General features: G+C 39.1%; 1 protein-coding gene across 1 annotated transcript in view; it reads left to right on the top strand.

The window, feature by feature from the left end:
- DCAF5 (DDB1 and CUL4 associated factor 5) overlaps positions 1–24,880 on the top strand; it is a 73,713-nt gene that overhangs the window by 22,748 nt on the left and 26,085 nt on the right. The window contains exon 6 of the mRNA XM_005149246.3: positions 17,242–17,455. Within this exon, the coding sequence (XP_005149303.2) occupies positions 17,242–17,455 (214 nt within the window). The remainder of the gene's footprint in view (positions 1–17,241; positions 17,456–24,880) is intronic.

Below are 24,880 nucleotides of genomic sequence, written 5' to 3'. Positions count from 1 at the left end.
GAGGAACTGCAAGCCAGAATTTAGATTTTCATTTGTGGGTTTCAGTTTGTTAAAGTCTCTTCTGGGGAAAATGCAGTATGAACTTAGTTATCAGGGGAAGGAAGGGGGGAAGTGGGAGTTTTTTTAAGGATGAAGTAATCCACACGATGCTGAAGTAGTTGTGATAGACTTCACTTAGAACTGAAGTTGGTATGTGAGGGAGTTTGTGCATATTTTCTGTATCCTTATTAAAGGACACGAAGTGTAGTTGCAGGTAAGATGTGTGTCAAAACCATTTTGGCTGATCAATTTTATAGGCAGAATGGGATAAACAGCCTTGAAGCTCTCTATAGTCTTGGGATAAACAGGAAGCTGCCGGTGTAACTTGTGTGTCAGAACTGCTGTCACAGCAAAGAAGGGCTACTTCATCAGCTCTTTCCTCACTGTCAAAAACGTCTGCTAATGGTGGAAATCCTTCCTTCTCTACAGGTTTGTAGCTCTCTCTTATACTCTCATCAGTATCCAAGAAAATGTAACAGTACATGAGTTGTAGGAAGGATGAGGGGATCATAGAATCATAGAATATTTAGGGTTAGAAAGGACCTGACTATCATCTAGTTCCAACCCCTTGCCATGGGCAGGGACACCTCACACTAAAGCATGCCACACAAGGCTTAGTCCAACCTGGCCTTGAACACTGCCAGGGATGGAGCATTCACAACCTCCCTGGGCAACCCATTCCAGTGCCTCACTACCCTAACAGTAAAGAACTTCTTCCTTATATCCAATCTAAACCTCCCCTGTTTAAGTTTTAACCCGTTACCCCTTGTCCTGTCACTACAGTCCCTAATGAAGAGTCCCTCCCCAGCATCCCTGTAGGCCCCCTTCAGATACTGGAAGGCTGCTATGAGGTCTCCATGCAGCCTTCTCTTCTCCAGGCTGAACAGCTACAACTTTCTCACCCTCTCTTCATATGGGAGGTGCTCCAGTCCCTTGATCATCCTCGTGGCCCTTCTCTGGACTTGTTGTAACAGTTCCATGTCCCTCTTATGTTGAGGACACCAGAACTGCACACAATACTCCAATTGAGGTCTCACAATAGCAGAGTAGAGGGGCAGGATCACCACCTTTGAGCTGCTGGTCATGCTTCTTTTGTTGCAGCCCAGAATACAGTTGGCTTTCTGGGCTGCAAGTGCACACTGAAGCTGGCTCATGTTCATTTTCTCAGCAACCAACACCCCCAAGTCCTTCTCCACAGGGCTGCTCTGAATCTCTTCTCTGCCCAACCTGTAGCTGTGCCTGGGATTGCTCTGACCCAGGTGTAGGACCTTGCACTTGGCATGGTTAAACTTCATGAGTTTGGCATTAATCCACCTCACAAGCATGTCAAGGTCCCTCTGGATGGCATTCCTTCCCTCCAGCATATCAACCGAACCACACAGCTTAGTGTCATCGGCAAACTTGCTGAGGGCACACTCAATCCCACTGTCCATGTCATTGACAAAGATGTTGAACAAGACTGGTACCAACACCGATCCCTGAGGGACACCACTCGTTACTGGTCTCCAGCTGGACATTGAGCCATTGACCACAACTCTTTGCATGTGGCCATCCAGCCAGGTCTTTACCACCAAGTGGTCCACCTATCAAATTGATGTCTCTCCAATTTAGAGACAAGGATGTCATGTGGGACAGTGTTGAATGCTTTGCACAAGTCCGGTAGATTACATCAGCTGCTCCACCCCGTCTATCAGTTCCGCAGCCCCATCGTAGAAGGCCACCAAATTGGTCAGGCAGGATTTCCCCTTAGTGAAGCCATGCTGGCTGTCACCAAGCACCTTGTTGTTTTTCATGTGCCCTAGCATGCCTTCCAGGAGAATCTGCTCCCAGATTTTGCCAGGCACAGAGGTGAGACTGACTGGTCTGTAATTCCCTGGGTCATCCATTTTCCCCTTCTTGAAAATGGGGCTTGTATTTCTCTTTTTCCAGTTATTGGGAACTTCACCTGTCTGCCATGATTTTTCAAATACGATGGCCAGTGGCTTTACAACTTCATTTGCTTCTCCTTCAGGACCCATGAATGGATTTCATCAGGTCCCATGGACTTGTGCATGTTCAGGTTTTTAAGATGGTCTCGAACCAGATCCTTTCCTACAGTGGGCCCAAGGTCTAGATTTTCACAGTCCCTGCGTCTGCCTTCCAAGACTTGAGTGCTGCAGTCAGAGCCTTTGTCAATGAAGACTGAGGCAAATAAGTCATTCAGAACCTCAGACTTCTCCAAATCCTGTGTAGCCAGTTCTCCCGATAGCTTCCGGAGGTGGCCTGAGTTGTCCCTGCTCTGTTTTTTAGCCGCTACGTACCTATAGAATCCCTTCCTGTTATCCTTAATATCCCTAGCCAAGTTTAATTCTAACTGGGCCATAGCTTTCCTAACCTGGTCCCTAGATTCACAGACAACATCCCTGTATTCATCCCAGGCCACCTGTCCTTGCTTCCACCTTTTATAAGTCTCTTTTTTCCCCTCTAAGTTTTCTCAGCAGCTCCTTATCCATCTACACAGAGGCTTTTTGAGGTGATGGCATGAAGTACTAACTTGCTGGGATTGTTGAATAACACAATATGTAGTTATAGTGTAAAATTGCTGGTTCTGTCTGTTCCTTCCCTAATCTACTTTTTTTTTCCATTGCTGTACATTAATTTCACTTTTGAGGGACTTTATTTTATGCCATAAGCTGTCAAGAGACATTCCTCCTTTCCTTCAGTATTATATAATCCTTCACAATATTGTGGGCATCGTGGAAGTTTTTCACTTGTATCATTCCACCTGTGGTGCTAGCAGAAATTACTAGATCAGGTTAAATTTAGCTATTCCATCATGATGTGTGGTAGCAGAGTTTTGATGAGAGATTGAATGTCCATGAAAGAAGAATATGTGAATATTCTTCTATATGTGAATATATGAGAAGGAGAATAGATGCTTTTAGATGTTCGCTGTGGATCGCCAGAACAATAACTTCCAGTGGGTTAAGCACACTAAAGGGGTACAACACTCTTCCAATACGGGAAAGGTGAAATGGTTATATATAGTTAATACTTTGTGGCTAGTATAACACTTTATGTAAAACTCGTTCCAACTGTCCTGTTCTCTGTCAGCTCTCAGTGGAAGCAGAGTTAAACTGATGCAGCCATTACTTGGATTACTTCATAACTGGAGACTGTTCTGGTGAATCCTGCTGCTGCTTCCCTGCAAAATCCAGAAAGCAAATGAAAAGCCTGGAATTCTGAAGACTAGCCCAACAGCAGTAGTGTAGCTAGCAGTGCCTTCACATAACTTGTATTCTGGCCAGCAGCACTGGTACAGTATTTACAGCTGTATCTGTAAATAGTTTGATAGTTTGATAAGCCCCCAGTGTTGAGCTGGCTTTTATTCATTTGAAGGGCATCAGGCTTGATGCTGAATTCCTGGTTTTAATCAGTAGAGGTTCCTCAGGTGAGGTACAGTTTAACTTTGTTCAGCTTGGTGATGCGTTGTTAGAAAGTGGGTGATCTGCTGTTAACTTCTAAACTTGTCTAGCAGTGGAACATGGCTAACTGTGCAGTTTTAAAATAATTTCTCTAAATTTCCAAAATCTTGACTGGAGTTGTGATATCCTTGTGGATTAGGGAATTCAGATATAGATTTCATTGCTGGTGAGAAACAAATGAGCTGCATCTACTTACCTGGAAAATTTGAGGATTTTTACATGAGTGTTTTTTCTCCAAAATATATGGCTCTCCTCCAGTTGAGCCATAGGAGAATTTGTCTTTCAGCTTGCAGTTACGCACCTCCAGCCAGGAAAGTTGCTTTTATCTGCTGCTTTAGTCAGGCAACACTAAACACCTCTACAAATTAAAAATAAAATATTTCTAGGGTTTAAAAAAGGAGCCCTGATTATGAGTGAGTTTTATTCATATACTGTGAAATTGGTTAACTTTCTGATGGGAACCTGGGAGTGCTTTATGCTTGGCTACTACAGTGAAAAAGATAATTGAGAAAAACAGTGTTTCTTGGCATGCATGGGGAAATTTAGACACAGTTGCACAGTTCTGAATTGTGAAAAGTTTAGCTCACTTCAAATAGTCATAATTTGATTAGTCTTGCTGACTGAGTCAGGATACAGAGGCGGATTCATTTTGCTTTTCCCCAGAGTTCATTCACAGCTTGATATCTTTTCTGTCTCAGACTTGGTTCAGCAAAATTCCCTCGTTCTCCCCCAATGTACTAGTAAGATCTGAATATGGTATGTTGGGTCCTCTAAAATAGCATATGAAGCAGTGTTAAAATAGAACCAAGAAGTTGAGCATGACTGCAAGTTAACTAGTGATTTTGGAAGTCTTATTTTCGTTTTTTAGAACGTATGACTATTGCCATTCTTTCAGGTGGAAGTTAAACTGAAACCAACTGTATTGTTTCTTTTTGAAAACTGAATCGAAAAGCTTAAGTGTGGTCTTGATTAGTGAGGCTGTTGTAAGGCACTCACACCACTAGATGGGGCCTGGAAGCTGTGCCTATCTAAAGAAAATCAAGGCAAGTCTGTTCATCTTAAACTGTTTCAACAAAATATCTACTGTTAGGGAATTGCTGGGGGCAACTCAGCGGGTCGGTTTACACACATATTTCAAGCAACGACTGTATAACTCAAGCTATTTTTAGGAAGTCATGTTTTCCCTTTTCCACACAGCCCCATGCCAGTCTCCTTCTTTTTACTGAGATCAAAAGGCAACTTTTCCCTCTAAGAAAATAGGATAATTGTTCCCTTAATTATTTCTTTCTCTATGTTCTCCCTCTCTCACTCCACCTCCCTCCCCCTTCCACCCCTTTCATCAACTAATCTGGAAGCTTTTGAGATCAAAATGATTATTGGTTATTGGTCTGTCCTACTAATGACCATCACTGGTCATTTAAACTGCTTTTCACACTACTAATGAGCTGTTCACATAAGTGTTTTCTGCTTGCATGGGAGTACTGGGCCTGAGCTTTTTACATGATGGGATCCATTTGTGCATCCAGTTCAGCGGTTGAAATGCCAAGTCTTGGGTCAGTATCAGAAATGCATATCTCAGGCATTTTTGTGAGTCTGTGAGGACTTATCTAAAAGCTCCCAGGCCCTCATTCCTGCTGTGTCCATTGCACTAACTCTGTGATTGACCTGTTTTTTTGTGCCAACTCATGCTCAGAAGTTAGAAAACTAACCTAGAAAAGCTTTGTAGCTTTCTTACGGCCTAGCAAGCTGAACTGTGTTCATGGAGGATCCAGTGAATAATATAGGTGATGGAGAAGAGAGAGGGAGGACTATAATAAGACTGAGAATAGGAGATAAGGAGATGAGAAGGAAGCAAGTGAACTATTAGGTATGTTCAGATGTTTGTGTCATTACTGTTTTACTTGCTTCAGTTTTTTTTGCTACATTAACTTTTCCCTTTTTTGTGTTATCAGCATGTTCCTTACAAGCATTCCTGATAGGTTTTTATAAAGTAGAAGAGATGAAACATAACCAAAGTTGGGAGTGATTTACCTTCTAAGGCTGCCTGTCACATGAGAATAAATTATAAGCAGAGGGTGTTTCTACTTGACACTTGACTTTTTATGTTTCTGCAGTACAACACACTGTTCTAGGACACCAGTCTTGAGTGTTGAGTTCTGGGAGCACTTTTGTCCCCAGAATTCAAGGACTGCATTCAAGCTCTGAGTGAGGTAGAAATACTTATGTGCAATAGACCTTTTTAAGGGTCTGAAAGTTCAGGTGGCCTGAGCTGTCTGCATAGTCACAGGTCAGTGTACTCAAAAAGTCCAATGATGAATTAAAAACCAATACTTGACTACCCAGGCAAACCTGGTATCTCTTGGTGACCATAAACTTCATGGCATATTTTTAAAGCTAACTTGACCATACAAGTCATAAGCCCAAGCTGAAGGAGTGTTAATTTCAGTGTTTTCCATCAACATATTACGGACAAAGCCAAACAAGAACATTAATTCAACTTTTATGTCTTTATTTGTCTCGGCTGAGGAGTAACTGCAGTTCAGAGCCTTTTCAAGCAAACTTCTTTAGCTTACATTAAATGAATATTTGTTTCTCAAAAAAAACACCCATCAAGAAATTTGCCTCCTGCACTGAGAATTCAGGAAGCAAACTCCCAAGCTGTGGATGAGGAATACCTGTTGTTAGGTAGGTATCAGTGAATCACTAGTGAGTAGCTCATTAAATAATAAGCAAAATACAGAGATGGAAATTTTTTCCTTGTAACAGACTAATTAGATTCATGAGGATCTTGAGGGAGGACTTTTCAGTGCTTGTGAATGTCAGGGTAAGTTGATCTTGCTGGTATATGGAGGGCTTTGAAGGATGTGGCTGTACTGTGCTGCTGGCCTCCAGCTGGCTGTTCTCTAAAGTATTTGTCTTGAACAGAGCTTTTTCTGCCAAGTGCTAATTACTAGGTGTTCTGCTTAGTCATGTGCTGCAAGAAAACACAATCTAACTCTTAAAACAATGTACTGAATGCAAAACTTCTGGTCCAAATCTATTGGAAATCACAGTTACTTAGTGCTTCTGAAAATGCAGTTCTTGGCTCCTGATTGCCTTGCTTTATAGCTTCACTTATATCACTTAGTTTACAGCCTTTTAAAGAAAGACCTGTAAAGAAGCTAATACTTTGAGTATTACCTTCTTGTTTGTGGATCAGTGGTCTCTGATCGAAAGAGGAAAACACTTGTATGTATTACGTGGTTTACATGACTTCTTTCTATGGAGGGGTATGGAATATCTGTACTCAAAATAATCTAAGGATGTAGAAGTCTTACAGGGGCCTTATGTTAGATTGACATGATGATATGTAGCCGGAAAACCTAGGTTTCAGGTTCACAAGTCCTTTGTCGGTTTTGAGATAGAAGTGGTAGCTGTCACTACTACAGGCAATTTGAGAACAGCTCTTCACAGTTTAGTTAGTTAAAAGTTAAATTGACCACCTTTGCAAGAAAGGGCTAAGTATTACCTGTAAATAGAGGCAGGGTTTATTTTGTTTGGTTTGTTTTTTTTTTTTTTTTTTGTTACTGATTGATGAGAGTGCAAGAGAAAGGGAGGAAAGGAAGATGATGAGTATTTGCAGCTCTGTCTGTACCACAGGTGATATTTATAGCCTGTTGCATAGAGAGGACTTTAGAAAACCTGTGAAGTGATGCATAAGGTATTCTAAAGTCATAAAACCAGCATTATAACTAATGCCACAGATTTAAGTCTCCAGCTGTTACCGATTTTAGTTTCCCAGCTTGAATCTTCAAGGTATTTAATCCTTAAAGATCATACCAGAAGAACAGAGACAACATTTATTTTCTGAGAAATGCTCATGCACATGCTGAGTTTTATTCTTTCTAGCTTACCTTCCTGAGCTTCCTCTAAAAAGTAGTTGGCTGAAATACTGTGAAATACTGAGCTTCTGGAAGCACAACTGTGGGATCCAGTATTGATGATTGTTAGCAGGGGATATGAACTGGGGGGGATAACTACGCAGTTTGCTTCTTGACAGTGAGTTTAGTGAGGTTCAGAGCTCCTTAGAGGGTAGAACAGGTGCACTGGAAATTTTCTTCAAGTAGCATCTTTGGTTGTAATTGTCTTTTTATTTACGGGTTTTTAGTAAGATGTTATGTGATGGTGACAGGAGTGGGATGGAAGGAATAGTTTGTGGAGATTTAAGGTTTTTCTTCGACTGTTTTGCATTTTGACACTGCATGTAAAAGAAATAACCTTGTGATTCTAACCACTTCTAATGCTTGTGCTTTGAGGTTGCCAAAGCCCTTGCAAATGGAAGAGTCCTCTACATCACTGAATTAGCAACCAACTGTTCAAATTATTTCAGTGCAATAAAAGTATGCTGCCCTGCTCTGAGCAGAGCACTGTATTAATGAGCTCAGGAAAAATGTGTATCTTGGCAACCACTTTTTCATTGTCAAGCTTATCAGTTTGTTTTCTTTCCCTTCCCTTCCCAGTTGAACTGTTTGTTGTGAATTTTTACTAACTTTGTGCTCATTAAAGCAACTCATTTAGTTAGGTTAAAATATAACAAATTTTTAAGTGCTGTTTAGGCACTCACCAGTATGGGTCAGCCACACCACCTGAAATAGTCTATATAACTATTTGTCTTCTCTTGCGATTCAGGAAATACAACTCATCCCACACACGTACCATCCTCATCAGTTTTGCTTCCATGCTATTGAGGCAGCTCAACTGATCTGTGTCTCAACCTAGAATTTGAACCTTTCCTGACCTAGTCCAACTTGGCTTATTTGCCACAAATAACACAGAACCCAAACTTAGATATTCCCTCCCCACCACCACCGTTTGTTTCCCATTATTTTTTTGAAGTTCCCTTTAATGTCATAAAAAGGGAGCTTATTGTTGCTTGACTTACTCTTTTTTGGAAATCTTTGGGTTGTGTTGAAGGAACTTTTGAATGCTAATGGCATCTGGATGAGTGACAGTATTTTTTTTGTTTTCCTCATTGTAACCATAAATAAATCTCTAAACTGTTTGACACAGATTGAGCCAAAATCAAATTACTTTTTCAGTGTTAGAAACATCTGAGCCTAGTCCCCTCTGTGTCTCTAGTAGGGGGCCACTGAAGAAAAAAGGATGCATTCACAAAAAAACCTTTTTTACTTTGGGCAAAGAGAGATGGTGACAGTCATTAAGCCTTCAGTTATGCTGATGGCTTAAGTGTTACTTCTGCTGGGAAGAGCACTTTGCTGCATATGGCCTCCTTTTTTGTGGTTGCCACTTTGAACCAGTTGATGCTTTTTGCTTTTTTTTTTTCCTTTTTCCCTTGGAAAGACAGAAATGTTGTACCAAAGTTGCAAAAGATGTAAATCAGTGAATTAATTGCTAGATACTTTTTACTTTGAAGCAAGTGCTCTTTTCTGTTGCTGGTGTGAATACTAAGTGTGCAAGTCTGCTGAATACTACTTGGTATTAAGTGTGTGAAACAGGTGCTGTAGTCTCTTTTTCCCACCTTTATGTCTTATTACAGAATTAACTAAGATGGTATTGTAGGATGGGCATTCTCACTTCTCTTCTGTTTTAGATTTACACATTCCTTATCTCGTTTGCAGTCCTGCTTTATGCCTAACCTTTTCAGCCTCTCTTGGGATAGAGGGTTTAATTTAGCCTTTTTTATGCTTATGCCGGTATCCTTCCTGTAGGTAGAGTGTATTCAGGTTAATCTGGTGATGTGCAAACTAAAGATCTTTGAAATTGGGGTTTTTTTTTTTCAATGACAGAATGGAAGATTTTTTTTTTGTCTTTACTGCAGCATCCACAGATTTGTTGATCAGACACACAAATGAAATCTGGATTATTGAGGTTCAAGTTGTATAATGAAAATGGGTATTGTTAGCAGTTTAGCTTCTCATTCTTTTTTGTCCTCAAATAGGGCTATAGCGACTCTTCTGTTCAGCTTTTCCTGTCTTGATTTACTAATTTTCTCAGACCACTAGAAAAAAAATCACATTATCCATTGCAGATAGCCCTCCATCATATGCATGGGGACTTTCTGATTAGAAGATTAAACTTTTTCACACTTACCATCATGCCCAAACTAGCCTGGTTTGGTTCTGGACAGGCACTTTAAGCTAGGTACTGTCTCTTTGCTCTGTGGGATCTAGCTTGCTCCCAGAAGCAGCAGTGCTGTTCAGGTTTGCAGTTTTCAAGAACATAAGTAGCTTCATTTGCTACTGTCTAATTGCTGTAATGGCAGAAAAGCCTTAAATCATAGAAGGATAAAAATAATAGAGATGAGGGGAAGAGTTCAGTTTTTATGCCTTTGCTCTTGTGATGTTCTTCAAAATGCTGAAATTCTGTACTTTTTTTCCGCATGAATGAAGGCCTGGTTTTGTTTCACAGTGTTGGGTAGATCTATTGATTGACCTCTCTTGCCCTCATTTTTTTCCTGTATCAAGGAATGGGGTTACTTCCTACTTCAAAAGCCGTATGATGCTTAATCTTTTTGTTAGTTTTGAACTTCTTGAACACAGCAGTCTTTCTAAAGCAAGAATATGAAATGTAAAGTATTGGCCTTGCAGTGCAGATTTTATAAGTATCAAATATTAATCTGTCATTCAAAAGAAGCTCTGATTTAAGGTTTTTTGGTAGCCTGCTTTTCTGAGGAAATAGGCATGTGATCATACAAGCCTTATACAAATCACTTTTATGCTTCATTTCAATGAGAGGGGAATTAAAATGATAATTAAGAGAAGCCATTTTTTTCTTTTAAAAAGTAAAATAAATTATTGGTGACTGAATACAAGGGAGGCATCCTTTTAGTGTGTTTATGAGAGAACATGTGAAGTGTTACTTCAAGCGTTTTGTAAGACAAAGGAATTAGACTTTGAAACATCAGTCCATGGGAAACTGATGGAACCAACTTGATGAGACCAAAGTTGTGTGTACAGTTCCATTCAGTTAGCTTTATGTAATAATTTTTATTCATCTTGTACCTGTTAGAGGCAAAAACTTTATAGATTCAAGACTGGACTGTGCTTCTGCAGGAGCATCTTGGATCTTGCCACTTTCCCTGTCAAAAGAAAGGCCTACTTTCTTGTTGCTGCTCTTTAATTTCAGCCTTTATAGCTTTGTTAAATTAAAATTCTGTGCAGCTTTGCTGGGGGAGGGAAGGGTGGTGAGTGCATATATATTATTGAATGAAAGAACAAACCTGTGTCTGCCGTTACTCAGCTTTCCTAATGCAGTAGAAGAATCTCAACACAGAAGTGTGTGTAGGAGAAAATGCTTCATAGGATTGCAGTATTGATATGTAGCTGCTTTTGCAGAGACACTAAGGTGTGAATATAGATATACCTTTCAGGAGGAATTACCAACTTTCACACTCAGATTATTTTATTGAGGTAAGGTTCTCTGGTATCTTTGGTCTTTGTGCTTCGTTTTGGAAACAATTTCTGTTCCTTCAGTTGACGTAAAGGTCATCTTCTCATGCCATGTTTGGCTGTATTTGCATCTTCTCTGCTTATCTGATGGATGGAAGCTACTCCTTTGTGTTTTGCTGGATTCATCTGTGCAGTGTTCTATCACAGTCTGTACTCCATCCTACAAGGTACTATTTCTGAACAGGCTGAATAATGGGCTCCAGCTATAGAATTCAGATTAGAAAAGGAGGAAAATGATCAGGTGATTTTGCTAGGTTATTTGTGGTTGTTGGACAGTTGCTTTTTACTTCATATTCTCTACTTTTATTTTTTTCAACCTGGCTATTTTTTTTTCTTTTCCTGCAAAATTACTGTCTACAAGATCTCATTTATTACTCAGGTTACAGTAACACCTGGATGATTCAATCAGAGAGTGAGAACAGGACACTTGTGCCTGCTGACTCACAGATCTATAGTGAGGGCAAGCCTAGAACAGTGAGAATGTTTGGGAACAGGTCTGTAATAAGACCAAAACAAATGTTAAGACAGATCTGGAGGAGGATTTGAAACGTTCAAACAAATAAGGTGGTGTGTTTGTTGTCATTTGCTACTGTCTAATTGGTATAATGGTGGAAAAGCCTTAAGTCATAGAAGGATAGAAGTAATAGAGATGAGGGGGAGAATTTAGTTTACTTTATGTCTTTGCTCTTGTCATGTTCTTCAAAATGCTGAAATTCTGTACTTTTTTTCCCCATGAATGAAGGCAAAATAAAGGAAAATACAATGCTTTCTGGAGAGCTGCCTGAGATCAGTGGTGAAGCAACATTAGCATTCAGTGATTTAATTAGACCATAAGGGCCAAACCACGCAAGCCTTTGCTGTTACGTGGTCTGACTTCTCTGGGTACATAAATCTGGTGAAGTCTGACGTTCTTAAGGCACCAGATTCTGAAGTTATCAGATAAGAATCTTTCTTATAAAAAAAAAATAATAAATTATTGCCCTCCTGGTTTGGAGGGGAAAGTGAAGCTTCTGTTCACCTTAGAGCTTGCCATGCATGAAAATGTATTAATGATGGGGGATTCCTTTTTATACTAAGTTACATAGTCCTGACCCTAGCAGGAAAGAGCAGAAGGAATGACATCTAGATCATGCAGAACTTCACCCCATATTCCCTACTTTCCCAGTTTTGGTGCATGCAGTTGATTCTACTTGTATGTCCTCTTTGAAGGAAAGTTAAGGTGTTCAGTTAGGCTAACAATGCACAGCCTTTATTTTATTTTGTTATTCTTTGAAGTCCAGGCAAATATCCCCTACTTCCTGTTAAGGATTCTGGGGGATGTAGTTCTTGAATAGGTAGTGAAATGATCAGAAATACTGATGATATAATTGAAAATGAGCATGCTACTGAGAAATAAGAAAATCCTGAGCATGGTTTCTGTACCTTTTCAATCTTAAGAACACTGATGGACTTCCTTCGCATTTGTTAACACTTCTGAATATATATAGAGAAACTTCATACACTTTGACAGGATTTAGTTTCTTTGAAAAGCAGGTATCTTGAGATTTCTGTGAGAGTTGTAACCTACTTTTAAAAAACCCTCAAAACCAAAACCTTCCATGTTGATTTGATCCTGTGCTTGCTTGGTTAGTTTGTTAGTTGGTTATTTGGCTCTTTCTAAGTGTCTGCTCCAGACTAAGTAAGAATTGTGGGTTTTTTTTACACACAGAGATTACCTTTATTCCAAATAAAACCCAAACCTTTCTGCAGTTTTCTAGGCCAAGATTCTGTTTGCCAAGTTTCATTCCAGTTCTTTTTGCATAGTTTGAAGTTCCTCAATTTTGTGGTTACAGAAATGCTGACAAAAACAGTTGTATGCAATGATGTGTATTAGTTACAAACATTAAATTAATTTTTTCCTTTCAAGTTCATTCTTTCTTTAAGTTAGTTTCACACACTGCTATTTGATGCTAACACTTTCTCCCTTCCTTCCTTCCTTCTCCCTCTTAAATGGCACTCATATCCCAGGGACAGTTTCTGTGCTGCTTTTCGTTGTCAGATTTGTAGCTTATCAAGAGAAGCTATTCAATGGTTTTATTTAGTGGTTCTGTTTTATGCTGTCATTCATGCTGCTTTTATTTTATTTCTACCAAGACACTGATCTCGTGGTTTTAATGGCCACTGTCTGTTGCCAAGTTAACTTTTGAATAGCCTGGGTTACATTTGTGTTTACCAGTCAGGCAGTCAACTTTTCAAAAAAGGATGAAAAAGCTTTTTTGTTCAGAAAAGGGAAGAAAGGAGGAGAGAGAAACGCTTGTTTCAGGTATAGACTTTTCGTGCACATTCTGAGTGCAACAAGACTTACTTCTTCTCTCACCCCACTAGCTGCCAGTAGAAATGTGTTTATTTACATTAGTGGGGCTACTCTTGGATTCAAAGCCTTCCATTGTTTGCCTGAGCTGGTATTTAGTTAACACTTGAGTGCTGCCTGCTTGCAGCATATTCAACTACAGAAATGACCATAATGCACATAACTGCCCTTTCCCTCCCTCCTCAGCCTCCCTTCAGCTCCAGCATGTTTGGTTGGATTTTACTGTTCCTTCTCTGGACTTAATATTTCTCTTAATCATCCAAGATGACCTTTTTAAAAACTCAGAAGTGCACGTATCTCTCTGTATTGCCTCCAGAGCTAGTAGGCAATACCAGCATTCCACAGCTGGCTGGATGAGCCAAATTTGGAAGCAGACTAAATCCCAGAGTAATCTGGGTCTGGATTTTGGCAGGAGGGGCATCCATCTTGTTCATAGTTGTTCTTTTAAGATGGTCTTCAGATTTCTCACTAGCTGTCATGTCCTATGTCTTTGAGAGGAGAGTATTGCTCTTAGTCAGATGTATCAGTAAACTTTTTAGTAACTGCAAGAAGGTGTTGCCTCTGAAATTCCTTTGCTATAGCATGCAATAAGGAGCCGTTAGAAGCAACATGAGCAATGTATCCAAGCATGTCTACACTGTCCCACGTAATCCTGTGTGGAAAAAAATCCAAAGGTAGCACTGACTAAAGAAAGGTATAGAGCAGCACCATGATGCAACCAAGAAAGTGGAGGTAGTCATTTGAACATTGAACATGCTTAAACACAGCCCTCCCCTTCCTCTTCCCTCCCCACCCCCAAAAAAGGAAAAAGAGCAAAACTGGTTCTGATTTGTTTGCAGATCTTTAGAGCTTATTGATTCAGACATTCTCTTTAGTTCTAATGAGTAGTAGTACTGGTATACTACTGTACAAAGAATAACATCACTTCCCCCAGCTTCTTTCTTGGAGACAGCTGACTGCTTATGTCCGCTGTGAACTAAGTTCCCAGCTTTTCCACCAAGATGGAGCCATGAGCTGCACTCCCTCCTCTGCACTCCCTCCTCTAGGTCAGGAAATAAACTGGTGTCAGTTTGTCTCTCCTCACCCCCACCTGAGTACCTGCTGCCTCTTTCCATAGCTTGTTAAACACTGTGCAGTTAATTTAATAAACCCTTTCAAAGAGGCACCGAAGAAGCAAGCAGGACACAGCATGGTGGGGAAAACCACTCTCTTCTGATTTAGTGCAGCATTTTGCTGTACTTGTAGCTACAGAGTCTGATGAATGAGGAATGGCTATTTTAGTATTTCCTTTTCTAATACCCAAACTTAGCCCACTGCCTTTTTTTATTAGTTTGAGATTTGTTTGTCTCAGGATTTTTGTTTGGGTTTTTCCATTTGTTTGGTTAATTTGGTTTATTTCTTTTTCCTTTGTGCCAAATATTCAAGGAACTGTAGCATAAACTATATATTTCCATTACATGTGGGGCTGAGTCGTGTGAAGTGAGGGTATGAGGTAAGCAAAGCTGTTGGTCTTTTGAGGGGTCATAACTATGCAGCTCCTTAATTCTAGGCTTTTCATGTGTGTGTATGATCATAATTTCTGAAGTTTGAGCCTTCATTTAATTTCTGAAATAAAATATTCTTTTAAAGCTTTGCATTAAAGTTACTGAAACACGATATAGCATTCAACTCCAAGAGGTGTTTTCTTTGATAGCTTTGACTGGTACAGGAGTTGAATGAAAACATCTGTAAGCAGCATGGAAACTAGTTTGATACTACACCATTATTATTGCAAAATATAACCTCAGAATATTTCAGGCAGGGCATAGTAATAGTAACCATAGAAACTTTGCCTGAGGAGTGGAAAAGATGGGGCATCTGGTAGGCTCACTCACTTGTAGGAAGAAAAGAATTCTAGGTTGTGGTTTACATTGAGGAGGTGAACTGATACTAAGGAAAAGGGCTTTAATCTTGCTGCAGCAGTGACTGCACCTTAACATTAATTCTAGTTGATGCATATATGTTAAGGTATTCTTATTCATGATGGAAAACTTTTATATTTTTATATTAAAAAATTACCTTTCTTTTCTGCCTGTTTTTTTGGGGGGGGGGATTTTGGTTGGTTTGGGGGTTTGGGTTGGATTTTTTTGTTTATTTTTTATGTGGCTTTGGTTTGGGGTGGGCTGGGGGGAGGTGGTTTGATTTTTGTTTGGGTTTGGACTTTTTAATTTTTTGGGGTTTTTTTTGTTTGTTTGTTTGTTTTTTGGTGCCTGACTGTTTTGAGATGTCTTGAGTCCTTCCTGGATCTTGATTAACAGAAACTAGGGCTGATGAGGGGATCCTAAATCCTTGTCTCTAAGGCTACAGATTCTAGTATTAAATTTTCTCAGGGTTTTATTAAAAGCTGTGAGCACTATTAAGACGCTCAGCAGCTTTGCCTGGAAAAATGCACACACGGGTGAGAGACCAGGACTCTTCATAATGATAAGGCATTCATAAGTTGTGGTGCCCATCTCAAAGCTCTTACTAGATGGTTTTGTAGCTGTGACTTCTGATTTCTTTGCAGCACCTTGGCTTTGATTGATCAGGTCACAAAGTGTGTGTGTGTGAGAGCAGTGTATTTCTAGTGTGCTTGTTATGCAGAGTTTTCTATTTTATTTTTGGGTTTGTTTAACTCTGGCTTAGGAACAATAGTTTTTAACTTTACAGTATCGCATGCAGTGGATTCATGCTTCAACCTGCATGGAATGTGGCTTTACATCCATGCTGAGTGACTCATTTCTCACAAATGTTGGGACAGAGGGCTACATCAGAAAGTATAATGCATTAAAGTCCATGAATGAATGTATGTCCCTGTAGGATCTGCAAATTTTTGTGCCTTTCCTGATCCAGAAGGTGCATAAAAATCACAGCACTTAACAATATTTGATGTGGTTTGCTCAAAACCTGTTAACAAAAGGTCAAGCTCTGGTACTGCTCAAGGAGGTTTTATTGATTTTTCCCAACAAAAAAAGGGATAAAATGTCTTCTTCCTTCATTGTCTCCCTTTCCATACACACAGTTATTTCAGAATTAAGTCTTTGAAAAAAAACAGCCCACACAATGCAAGTTGAATTTCAGATATGCTTTGATTACCTTTAGGTACCTGGATGGAACAAATTCCATACTCTTTTATAGTTTTAAAGAGAAAGCCTGGAAATTTGTGACCCGTTGGTTTTGTCTTGTATATGTCAATAAGAGCTGATACAAATACTCTAGCTCTGATCATACAGCCTTATTCAAGCAAACTCAACTATGAGGGTTTTAGGTGTCAAATAGTCACATTGTCTTACTTACTTGGCAATATTTTTGATGAAGCAAGTTTGAGATTAGCTGGGTGACTTGGTTTAGCATTTCTTGCAATAACTTGTTAGCAAGATGGCCTTTTATTTGCAGCACCTGGAACTGATTGTAGAACTCAGACATCCTCTTATGCCTGTAGAAATGCAAATAGAAGCAGAAGTGATACAATGGTCAGAGTATCTGCAATCAGAGAAAATGCCATCTGGTGCCAGAGCAGGGGAAAAAAAGTTTGGGCTGGCTGGATTCAGGCACCAGATGGGTGCTGGTAGGGTCAGTCTCAAATGCAGACATCCCAGAAGTACAGGAACAGTCTTTTTAAGGCTAAGGTTACTCTGCAAAACTTTGCCCCTATGTGGGAAATGTAGTTGTTACTAACAGAACTACTCACAGTCTTTATATTTACTCTTCTGAAGACCTTATAGTGTTACTTTAGTGTTTTGATAGTTTGCAATTCAGGTTTTGAATAAACTTTGTTTGGGAATTGATGCCTTGAAGCAGAAATTAAATGCACACAAAGTAAGATTATAGTTTACTGGGCTTGTTTGAAATGACACAGTAAGGTTGGAGAGATTCTTTTGTCTTTAATGCCACCTCACTTGTTTCTGCTGTCTTTTCCCAGTTCACTGCTCCGCTACGGTGGAAACCTCTCCCTTCAGAGTGCCATGAGTGTCCGGTTCAACAGCAATGGAACCCAGCTGCTGGCACTGCGTCGGCGCCTTCCCCCAGTCCTCTACGACATTCACTGTCGGCTGCCTGTCTTCCAGTTTGACAACCAAGGGTACTTCAACTCATGTACTATGAAGAGCTGCTGTTTTGCAGGTGATCGTGATCAGGTAATAATCAAACAATGCTGTTCTCAGTCTCCAGAGTTTCCATTAGTGTTTGAAAACACCTGTAAGTTGCTTGGGAGATGAAACAGAAGGCAAGATACGTGTAGGCTTACCTCAGAACTGTTTGGCAATGTAGGCTCTGAAAGAAGGAAAACATACACCATAGCACGAGATAAATTTTACTTCTATTTGACATGATCCAGTACTTTCTTGGAAGGTGATGATCACAAGAAAAATATTTGCAGAGACTTTTTAGGTCAGATTAATGTGATTTTAGAAGGATGGGTAGACAATATTATCTACATACAACAAGCAAGCATCTTCCTTGCGTTTCATTACTGCTTAGTGCAGTAGAGGCAATCCCACAAAACATAGCTATTGTGGATTTATAGAGTTATTGATTCTTATTTCAAATTGTTAAATTTCTCTTTTAATACGATATTACTTGATCAGGTTACAGATCTTTATAGTTCAGTGTTTTGTAAGTGGTGATGGCAGGTGGTTAGGAAGGAATAGTTTGTTACTTGACTGAAGTGGGACTCTGTCTCTGCTACTTATCAGAAGTAAATAGGTCACATAAAGGGACTTAACAGCCTTCAGTATGATTCTAGAACTGGATATTGTCTTTGGACAGCTGTATTTAATAACAACTAAGTCTGTGTAAGGACAAAACAAAATATTTTTAAGCCATGATAGTATAGTTAAGATCTGAAAATTTATTAGCTGTTATCAGTAAAGTTTCTGCATTAGAATTTGGTCATTAATTCCATTGCTGCTGCTGCAGGAGGCAGAGTTGAGCTTCTTTCAGTTTGCAAGTAGGAAATATATTTACGTCACTGAACTTGAGAAGAGTTTCAGAGTTTTACATAGTTTTTGGCAGGAGGAATGTGAAAATGTAATAATAAAACTATCTTTAAAAAATAGAATGATTTACTATAAAGAATAGGCAAACACATGTCTTGTTTAAGAAGAAAGCTGCTGATGATTTGTGGTCCATTATTTAGCCTAAAGATGATACGCTTCTTTTGGAAGTCAGAGTAGGCCCCTTTACATTCTGACACATAGTTTAGCTTCTTATCTGTTGCTGAAGGTCAAGATAAAAGTGTCTGTTGTTGTGCTTTCTAGGCCATTTTCTTATGAGTATGGTGTTTTTTAATAGGAAGATTATGGCTGTTCTCTATTAGGTCGCTGTAGTGCTTCAGAAGACTGCATTTTTTTAAAATCCCCTTGATACTCTTTTGGCTTGATGGACTTTCTGTTTGGATAAGTATCAACACATAATGCTACTAGGCAGTTGGAGATCGGAAGAAAAGGCAAGCATTTATAAACCCTTATAAATGCTGTAAGAAGCTAATATGGAAGGTGAAGTTTAATACAGAATATTAGACATGATGGAAGTTGTCATTTAGATACTTGCTTGTACCTGTCATCTAACTCGAAAGGAAAAAGATAATGAAATAACAGAAAATGCCAACATGTGGCCCAGCTGTCTGCATCTGTAACTGTGCAGTGACACTCAAATTCAGCTAAGATTGTCAACACTGGGGATAGTAATTAGGGACTGTCTTTTACAGAGAATCAATTCCAGGTGTATCTAGAAAAGAAGGTTAGAGTTGGAACCTGCCGTAAGATACAGAAGATAAGTAAAAAAACCCTCAAAATATTATTTGAGTTGTACCCCTCTACACAACTAGAATACTTTTGCTTTTCGGTGAGTTTTGTGAGTGTGAAATAATGTATACAAGACTCCCCCTGCAAATCAGAATTCACCAGAAAAAGAAATAAATCTGGTTCCAATTTAATCTGGTTCTAGCCCCCTTTTACATTTAATAGTGCTGTCCTTTGCCTTAATAAAGAATATCTTTCATTTGAGATCCATGCAAGGTAAGTTTCATAGAATTCCTTGCTTGTATTTCCTTATAGGATCAAAACTTTGTGTGGGCTAAGGCTCATTTGGAGGGATCTAAAGATAAGGAAATTGTGTTCAGATTATGAGTGGCACTTGTGGTAGGAAGGCTTCTTCAGAAATTTTCCCTCGCTGTACCTCTGATTTTCTTCTGTCTTCAATTTTTCTTTTAATCTATATTAAAATGATGTCTCAGTGGTTTGTTTTTTTTCCCCTTTTAAACTGTCTTAAATAGTTAGGTTTTAATACTTCATACGGAGTATAGTAATTTAAAAGTGTGACTCTCTTGTGTTCAAAACCTATTATGTGTGGTATCACTGGTAGTTCATCTGATGAAGTTGGTTTCTATTCTATGTTTTAACCCTAACAAAAAAGGGATGTCCTTAATTTATCAATGCTTAGAAATCCTTAACTCATCAGTGCCTCAGAATGTAGTTGCATTGAGGAAGAATGTAGTTGCATTGAGGAAAAAAGTGAACTGCTGAAAGGGGGAGGCATTTCTCACTCATTAGAGGTGATGCAAGACCTTTCACTGATTCAACTTTCCAGCCTTGCAGAAGTATTTACTTCTTTTTCTGGTTTAATGACTTATATGATACTCAGAGGGTTCTCTCAAGTGTCTGAATGCAATAGAAGGAAGAGATCAGAGGGTGGGTGAGAGATCAAGAGATGGCTTTTCATTGCTGTGAGACTCAGCTCCTCACAACAACAGCCTTTGCTAATCTTTCCACAAAGTTTGTACAAGGAAAATGGTTTACTCACATGAAGTTTTCTGGTAAATCAAGACCATCAGGGTTTAAAAAACAATAGCCGTTAGTGTTTTAGTACTTGACTTTGGAAGTTTGCTGTAACATAGTGGTGAAAATTTACATAGAAGGTAAGTAACACCATGTTCCATATGGAGCTGCTGGATTTTCATATGGCAAAAACTAACAGATCACAAGCTGCAAGCACACAGCCTATGAGTTTTCTCACCCTCATATTTTAAGGAATTAAATATGTAAGTTCCCATAATGATCAGATGTGTTATTCTTACTTTGACAAAAGTATGTGTGTTAAATTAATACAATTTCTTTGCACAAATAAAACACAGACTACTAGTTGCAGAACACTTTGATTGGTTTGTCTGTGGATGGCAGTTAGGCTCCGTATACTAACGTTTTCTCAGTATTGTCTTTTTAGCACCCACGAATTGTGATAGGTACTCAACAGGATGTGTATCCAGAACTCCTCACTCTAGAGGGGAGCTTGCTACTTGCAGGTATGCAGTAATCTGCATAGCAGGTCATCTTATTGGAGTGTCTGTGATGCAAGTAGATTGAAACCTCTTAAGGAAAAATGAAATACCATTAATGCTTTAAGGAATAAAACTCAGAAAGATTCACCTGTTAAATTAAATTATTTTAACTTTTTTAAGTTTAAAAGAACACATTCTGAAATGCTTAGGTGGTTTGGAGTTGTTGCAGGTATTTTGGATGTGAGGGGTTGTAGCACAAGCTAAGTGACAGAAATATTGCAGGGATGAACACCTGCTATTATTTTCCTCTAGAACCATTATTGCCCTAGTCTGTGTGAAGCTGATATCAGTGAATAGTACATGCAAGAAATTTTCCTAGGAATGCCACAGTCAGACTTTTGCTGATTCTTAAAACTATTAAAGCTTGAGAGGCAATGTTTGGGTTTTCGTGTATTTGCGCCCATTTATGGTTACCTCCATTTGCTCCTCTCTTTTGCACATAGCTTGAGTTTAATGACCTCATTCACATGACACTGATTTTTCTTTTCTCTTAAAGAGAGCTCTGGTACTGGTGGATAAACATACTCAAAATTGTTTGCATTGTGCATTATCCAGGAGTTCACTTGAGTTATACAGCTGTGGAAGGGAAGGAAGGGTGAGATAGGTTAGATGAATCAAGCGTGACTCTCAGCTGCCCACTCCCTCCCTGTTGGCTGTAGAGGTTTATTTGAGAGCGTATTTTACCCATCCTTCTGGTACAAGGATCCAGGCCCAGAATTTTAAAGGCAGTTTATTTACACATCTGACTCCCACTGCCTTTACCCTTGTGTGCAAAAATGTTTGTTTACATACAAATCAAAATGTGTGAAAATCTTTAGTTGTGTCAGGGGACTGGGGGAGTTTCCATTCTTTTTGTCAGTGTTAGAATTTGGGAAATGTTATTTACATACTAAGGATTTTTAATTGCTAGACTTTTATGGAAAAATATCTTCTTGGATCTGAGGATACAGGAAGTATTGAAGGACCTCAGGTACCCACATGCATTTTTAAGTGTAGGAGCCTCAGAGGCCATGGTGATGGGCAGCAGCAAAAAAAAAACCCGCAAAAACCAACCACACCCCCCCCAAACTAAAATAGACCAAACGCTTTTCTTGCTGAAGAATTGTTGCCTGTGTTATGATGATGAATGTTAACAACTCATTCCTGTTTTTCACTGTGCAGATAATGTGAAGCTCTATAACTACTGTTGTAGCTGTAAAATCAACTTCCCATTGCCTCCTTGAAAAAAGGTGGGGGTGGGGAGAAATAACTTGTACCCTGTGAATCAAACAAAAAGTCTCTTGACTCTGGCATGCCCTCAGACATTACATCACCACTCAGCCTTTTCTGTTGACATTATGCTGGTATAGGAATGCACCGCTCTGCAGACTGCTCCATCTCCCTATAAAGTTACAGCCTTCATTATGTTGAAGTCTGTGTGCTAAATAGCCCCAGTTAGGGACAACCCAGTTTTTAGCGCGACAGACTTACTACATGAATGTAACCCTTCCCGCAACAGAATTAGCTGTGTAGGTACCAGGAGTTTTAAATGATTGTGATTGCATTTGTAAAGAAATGAAACTTCTGTGTTCTTAGGTTTTTGTCATCTAACTTAAAGGCCATTTATCTCAGTAAGCCGTACATATCCATGTCTAGCTTTAAAAACTAAACAGAAAAAAGTAAATTAGTCTTCTAAAGAATATATGGTGAGTTGCCTGTGCACAGAGAAGACTTTATGAATAGTAGCTTACTGCAGTCAGCATTTCTTAATAGATGAAAAGCACTTAGAGTAAAAATTTGTTGCTCTGCTTGGATAAAAAGGAAATCAATGTCTTACTTTGTCTTAAATTGGCTTCTTCTAAGAATTACTGATGAGGTTGTATTTTGCTTTTTTACTTTATCTAAATTGCACTTTAAATCCCAGCTATATGCATAACATTACATAGATCTAAAATATACATTCATGAGTAATTTCCCTGGCTATGAAATTTATTTATTTATTTATTTATTTATTCCCCATTACTTTTGTTAATTGGCATGGGAGGGTCATACTGAAAATGTCTCTTTGAAGTCAGGGTCTTGACAGAAGGGGCTGGGAGTTTTCTTTAACCCTTCTTAATTCTGGTTGCCTCTGCCCCCATTCCCTGGGACATCCTGCCAGCCCCATTTCCTGTCTCTTCTGCATTCCTGTAAGCCCTTGGGGGATGTTTTTAGACCTCTGGACAGTAATGCATTAGCCTGAAGGGTCCTATACTGCAGCTGAATTCTGCTGGAGTGAAACCCTGACTAAAAAGACTGAAGCTTGCAGGCTTTATGTTCCTCATAGTGTATCACAGGAGGTCTGCAGTTCAGTAGCATCCCTTGCACAACTGGGGAGAGGGAAGAGTGAGCAGGAATGCACTGCTGAAGATGACACACAAAGGTTCTGCACTTGACAGTGCTTCTTGTTGAGGTGTTAAAACTAGGCCTTGCCTAGATACTGAAAAAGGGCCTGAATTCTGAGGCATTTTAACTAAGGGAATATTTGATTTAATGTGTGTTTAAAAAAGTAAAATAACTTCTGGCTGAAGAAGACAAAAGAGAGCAATTGGGGTACATGAAGTTTCAGCCATGTACAGAAAAGTCTCCTTCATGCACTCAGCTAAACTTGTTGCTTTGTTTGGAACATAACAGGAATATTTTTCCTGCCATAGAAATCTGCAGTAATGGTTTCTAAGTTGCTTTTGTTCATGAATAAAGTTGCTGTTATGGCCTTTCTGACTGGCAATAAGGCAGCTGTAAAAATGTTGATGGATTGTTCCCGATGATGCTTCTGTAAGCATTTAAAACTGCCCCACACAGAGTTGGCTGCTTATGAGATTAGGGATTTAGGGAGTGGGAATACAGATTTTTGGCTTTGAATTTTATGTACTACAAGCAATTAGCATTTTTCCAGTCTGCTGTGTCACAGCTTTTCCCAGTTCATGAGATAGGCATGCTACTTAGTGAGGAGCAAAGTTTCTGTTATAAAAAGCTTTTGGACATACCTGCTTTATTCTCAGGCTGAGAAGGAAAACTTTTAAGTTCTTTTTTTATGCCAGTTTCAATCTCCCTGAATAACAGTCTCGAACAGTACAGGTCGCAAGCTGCTGTCCTGGCTAATATGAAAAAAGACATCTGTTTTCAAAGCAAACATTTTTTTTAATGCCACAGTGCTATGATCTCTAGTTGTAGATTATTCTTTGAATATGTTGAATACTGTACAAAACACACAATTTACAACCCAGAATTTATTAGAAAGCAGAGGATAAAAGAATATATAAGTATCCTTTCTTGTAGGCAAATGATTTTGTTAACCGTAAATTTTCCAAAACACATTTCAGAATTGGCTTTCTTGAGCTGTACTGGCACCCACCAGACTCCTATAGAAGGTGAAAGGTTGAAATACATAAACGAGAAGAAATATATTTAATGTCTGATTGCAGTTTGTATGGTATTTTACTGTTCTAGCTGCTGAACCAGACTGCCACTGTGTTTGTTTGCTTGTTGCTTTTTGAATAGGAAGAAGTCTTTACCTCCTCAACAGATGTGTCCTTACCTCATTTCACCTCTGGTCAGTGGTTCGACTTAACAATAGAAATTTGGTTTGGAAACAAATCTGTGGGGTTTCTACCTGTAGCCTTAACACTAAATTCTCATCAAATGGTAAATGAAATATTGGTCATTTTTAAAAATTGAGACTATAGCAAGGGAAATCTCATTTATAAGGAAGATGTGAAGATGTGTAGGGCGATTTTGGCATCACAAAAGGCTCAGAAGCAACTATAAAAAAAATATGGTTGTGTTCCATCAGACATTTTTCATGCAAAATATGTAATGTAAAGCAAGACCCTTGTTCACAATTGTAATATCATATACACACAAAGCATATATGTGTGTATGAGGTGGCCTTTCTTTTTGTTTTTATTTATTTATAGTTTCCTTTCTTATCCCCTTTGAAATAGCGTTATGAGAAGCAGATTGTGGTGATGCCATTGGGATTTTGTTGGATTCAAGGATGCCCAACAAAGTCCCAGTTGGGTTTCCTGGTATTTAGTAGGGGGTTGAAATAATAGTACTGCTTTGGTCTCAGTGCCTACTTACCAGGGTCTCTCTCTCTCCTCTGCATGGCTGCCTTTTGTAAAATTAGTATTTCTAGACAGCCTATAATTCTGGAACCCTCGGGTCCTCTATCAGATTTGAAATTGGCCCTTAGGCTTGAAAGTTC

This window comes from Melopsittacus undulatus, chromosome 4, assembly GCF_012275295.1.
Source record: "Melopsittacus undulatus isolate bMelUnd1 chromosome 4, bMelUnd1.mat.Z, whole genome shotgun sequence".
Lineage (NCBI taxonomy): Eukaryota > Metazoa > Chordata > Aves > Psittaciformes > Psittaculidae > Melopsittacus > Melopsittacus undulatus.
Note: the sequence above shows the minus strand (reverse complement) of the source record. Positions and strands in the feature narration are given on the sequence as shown.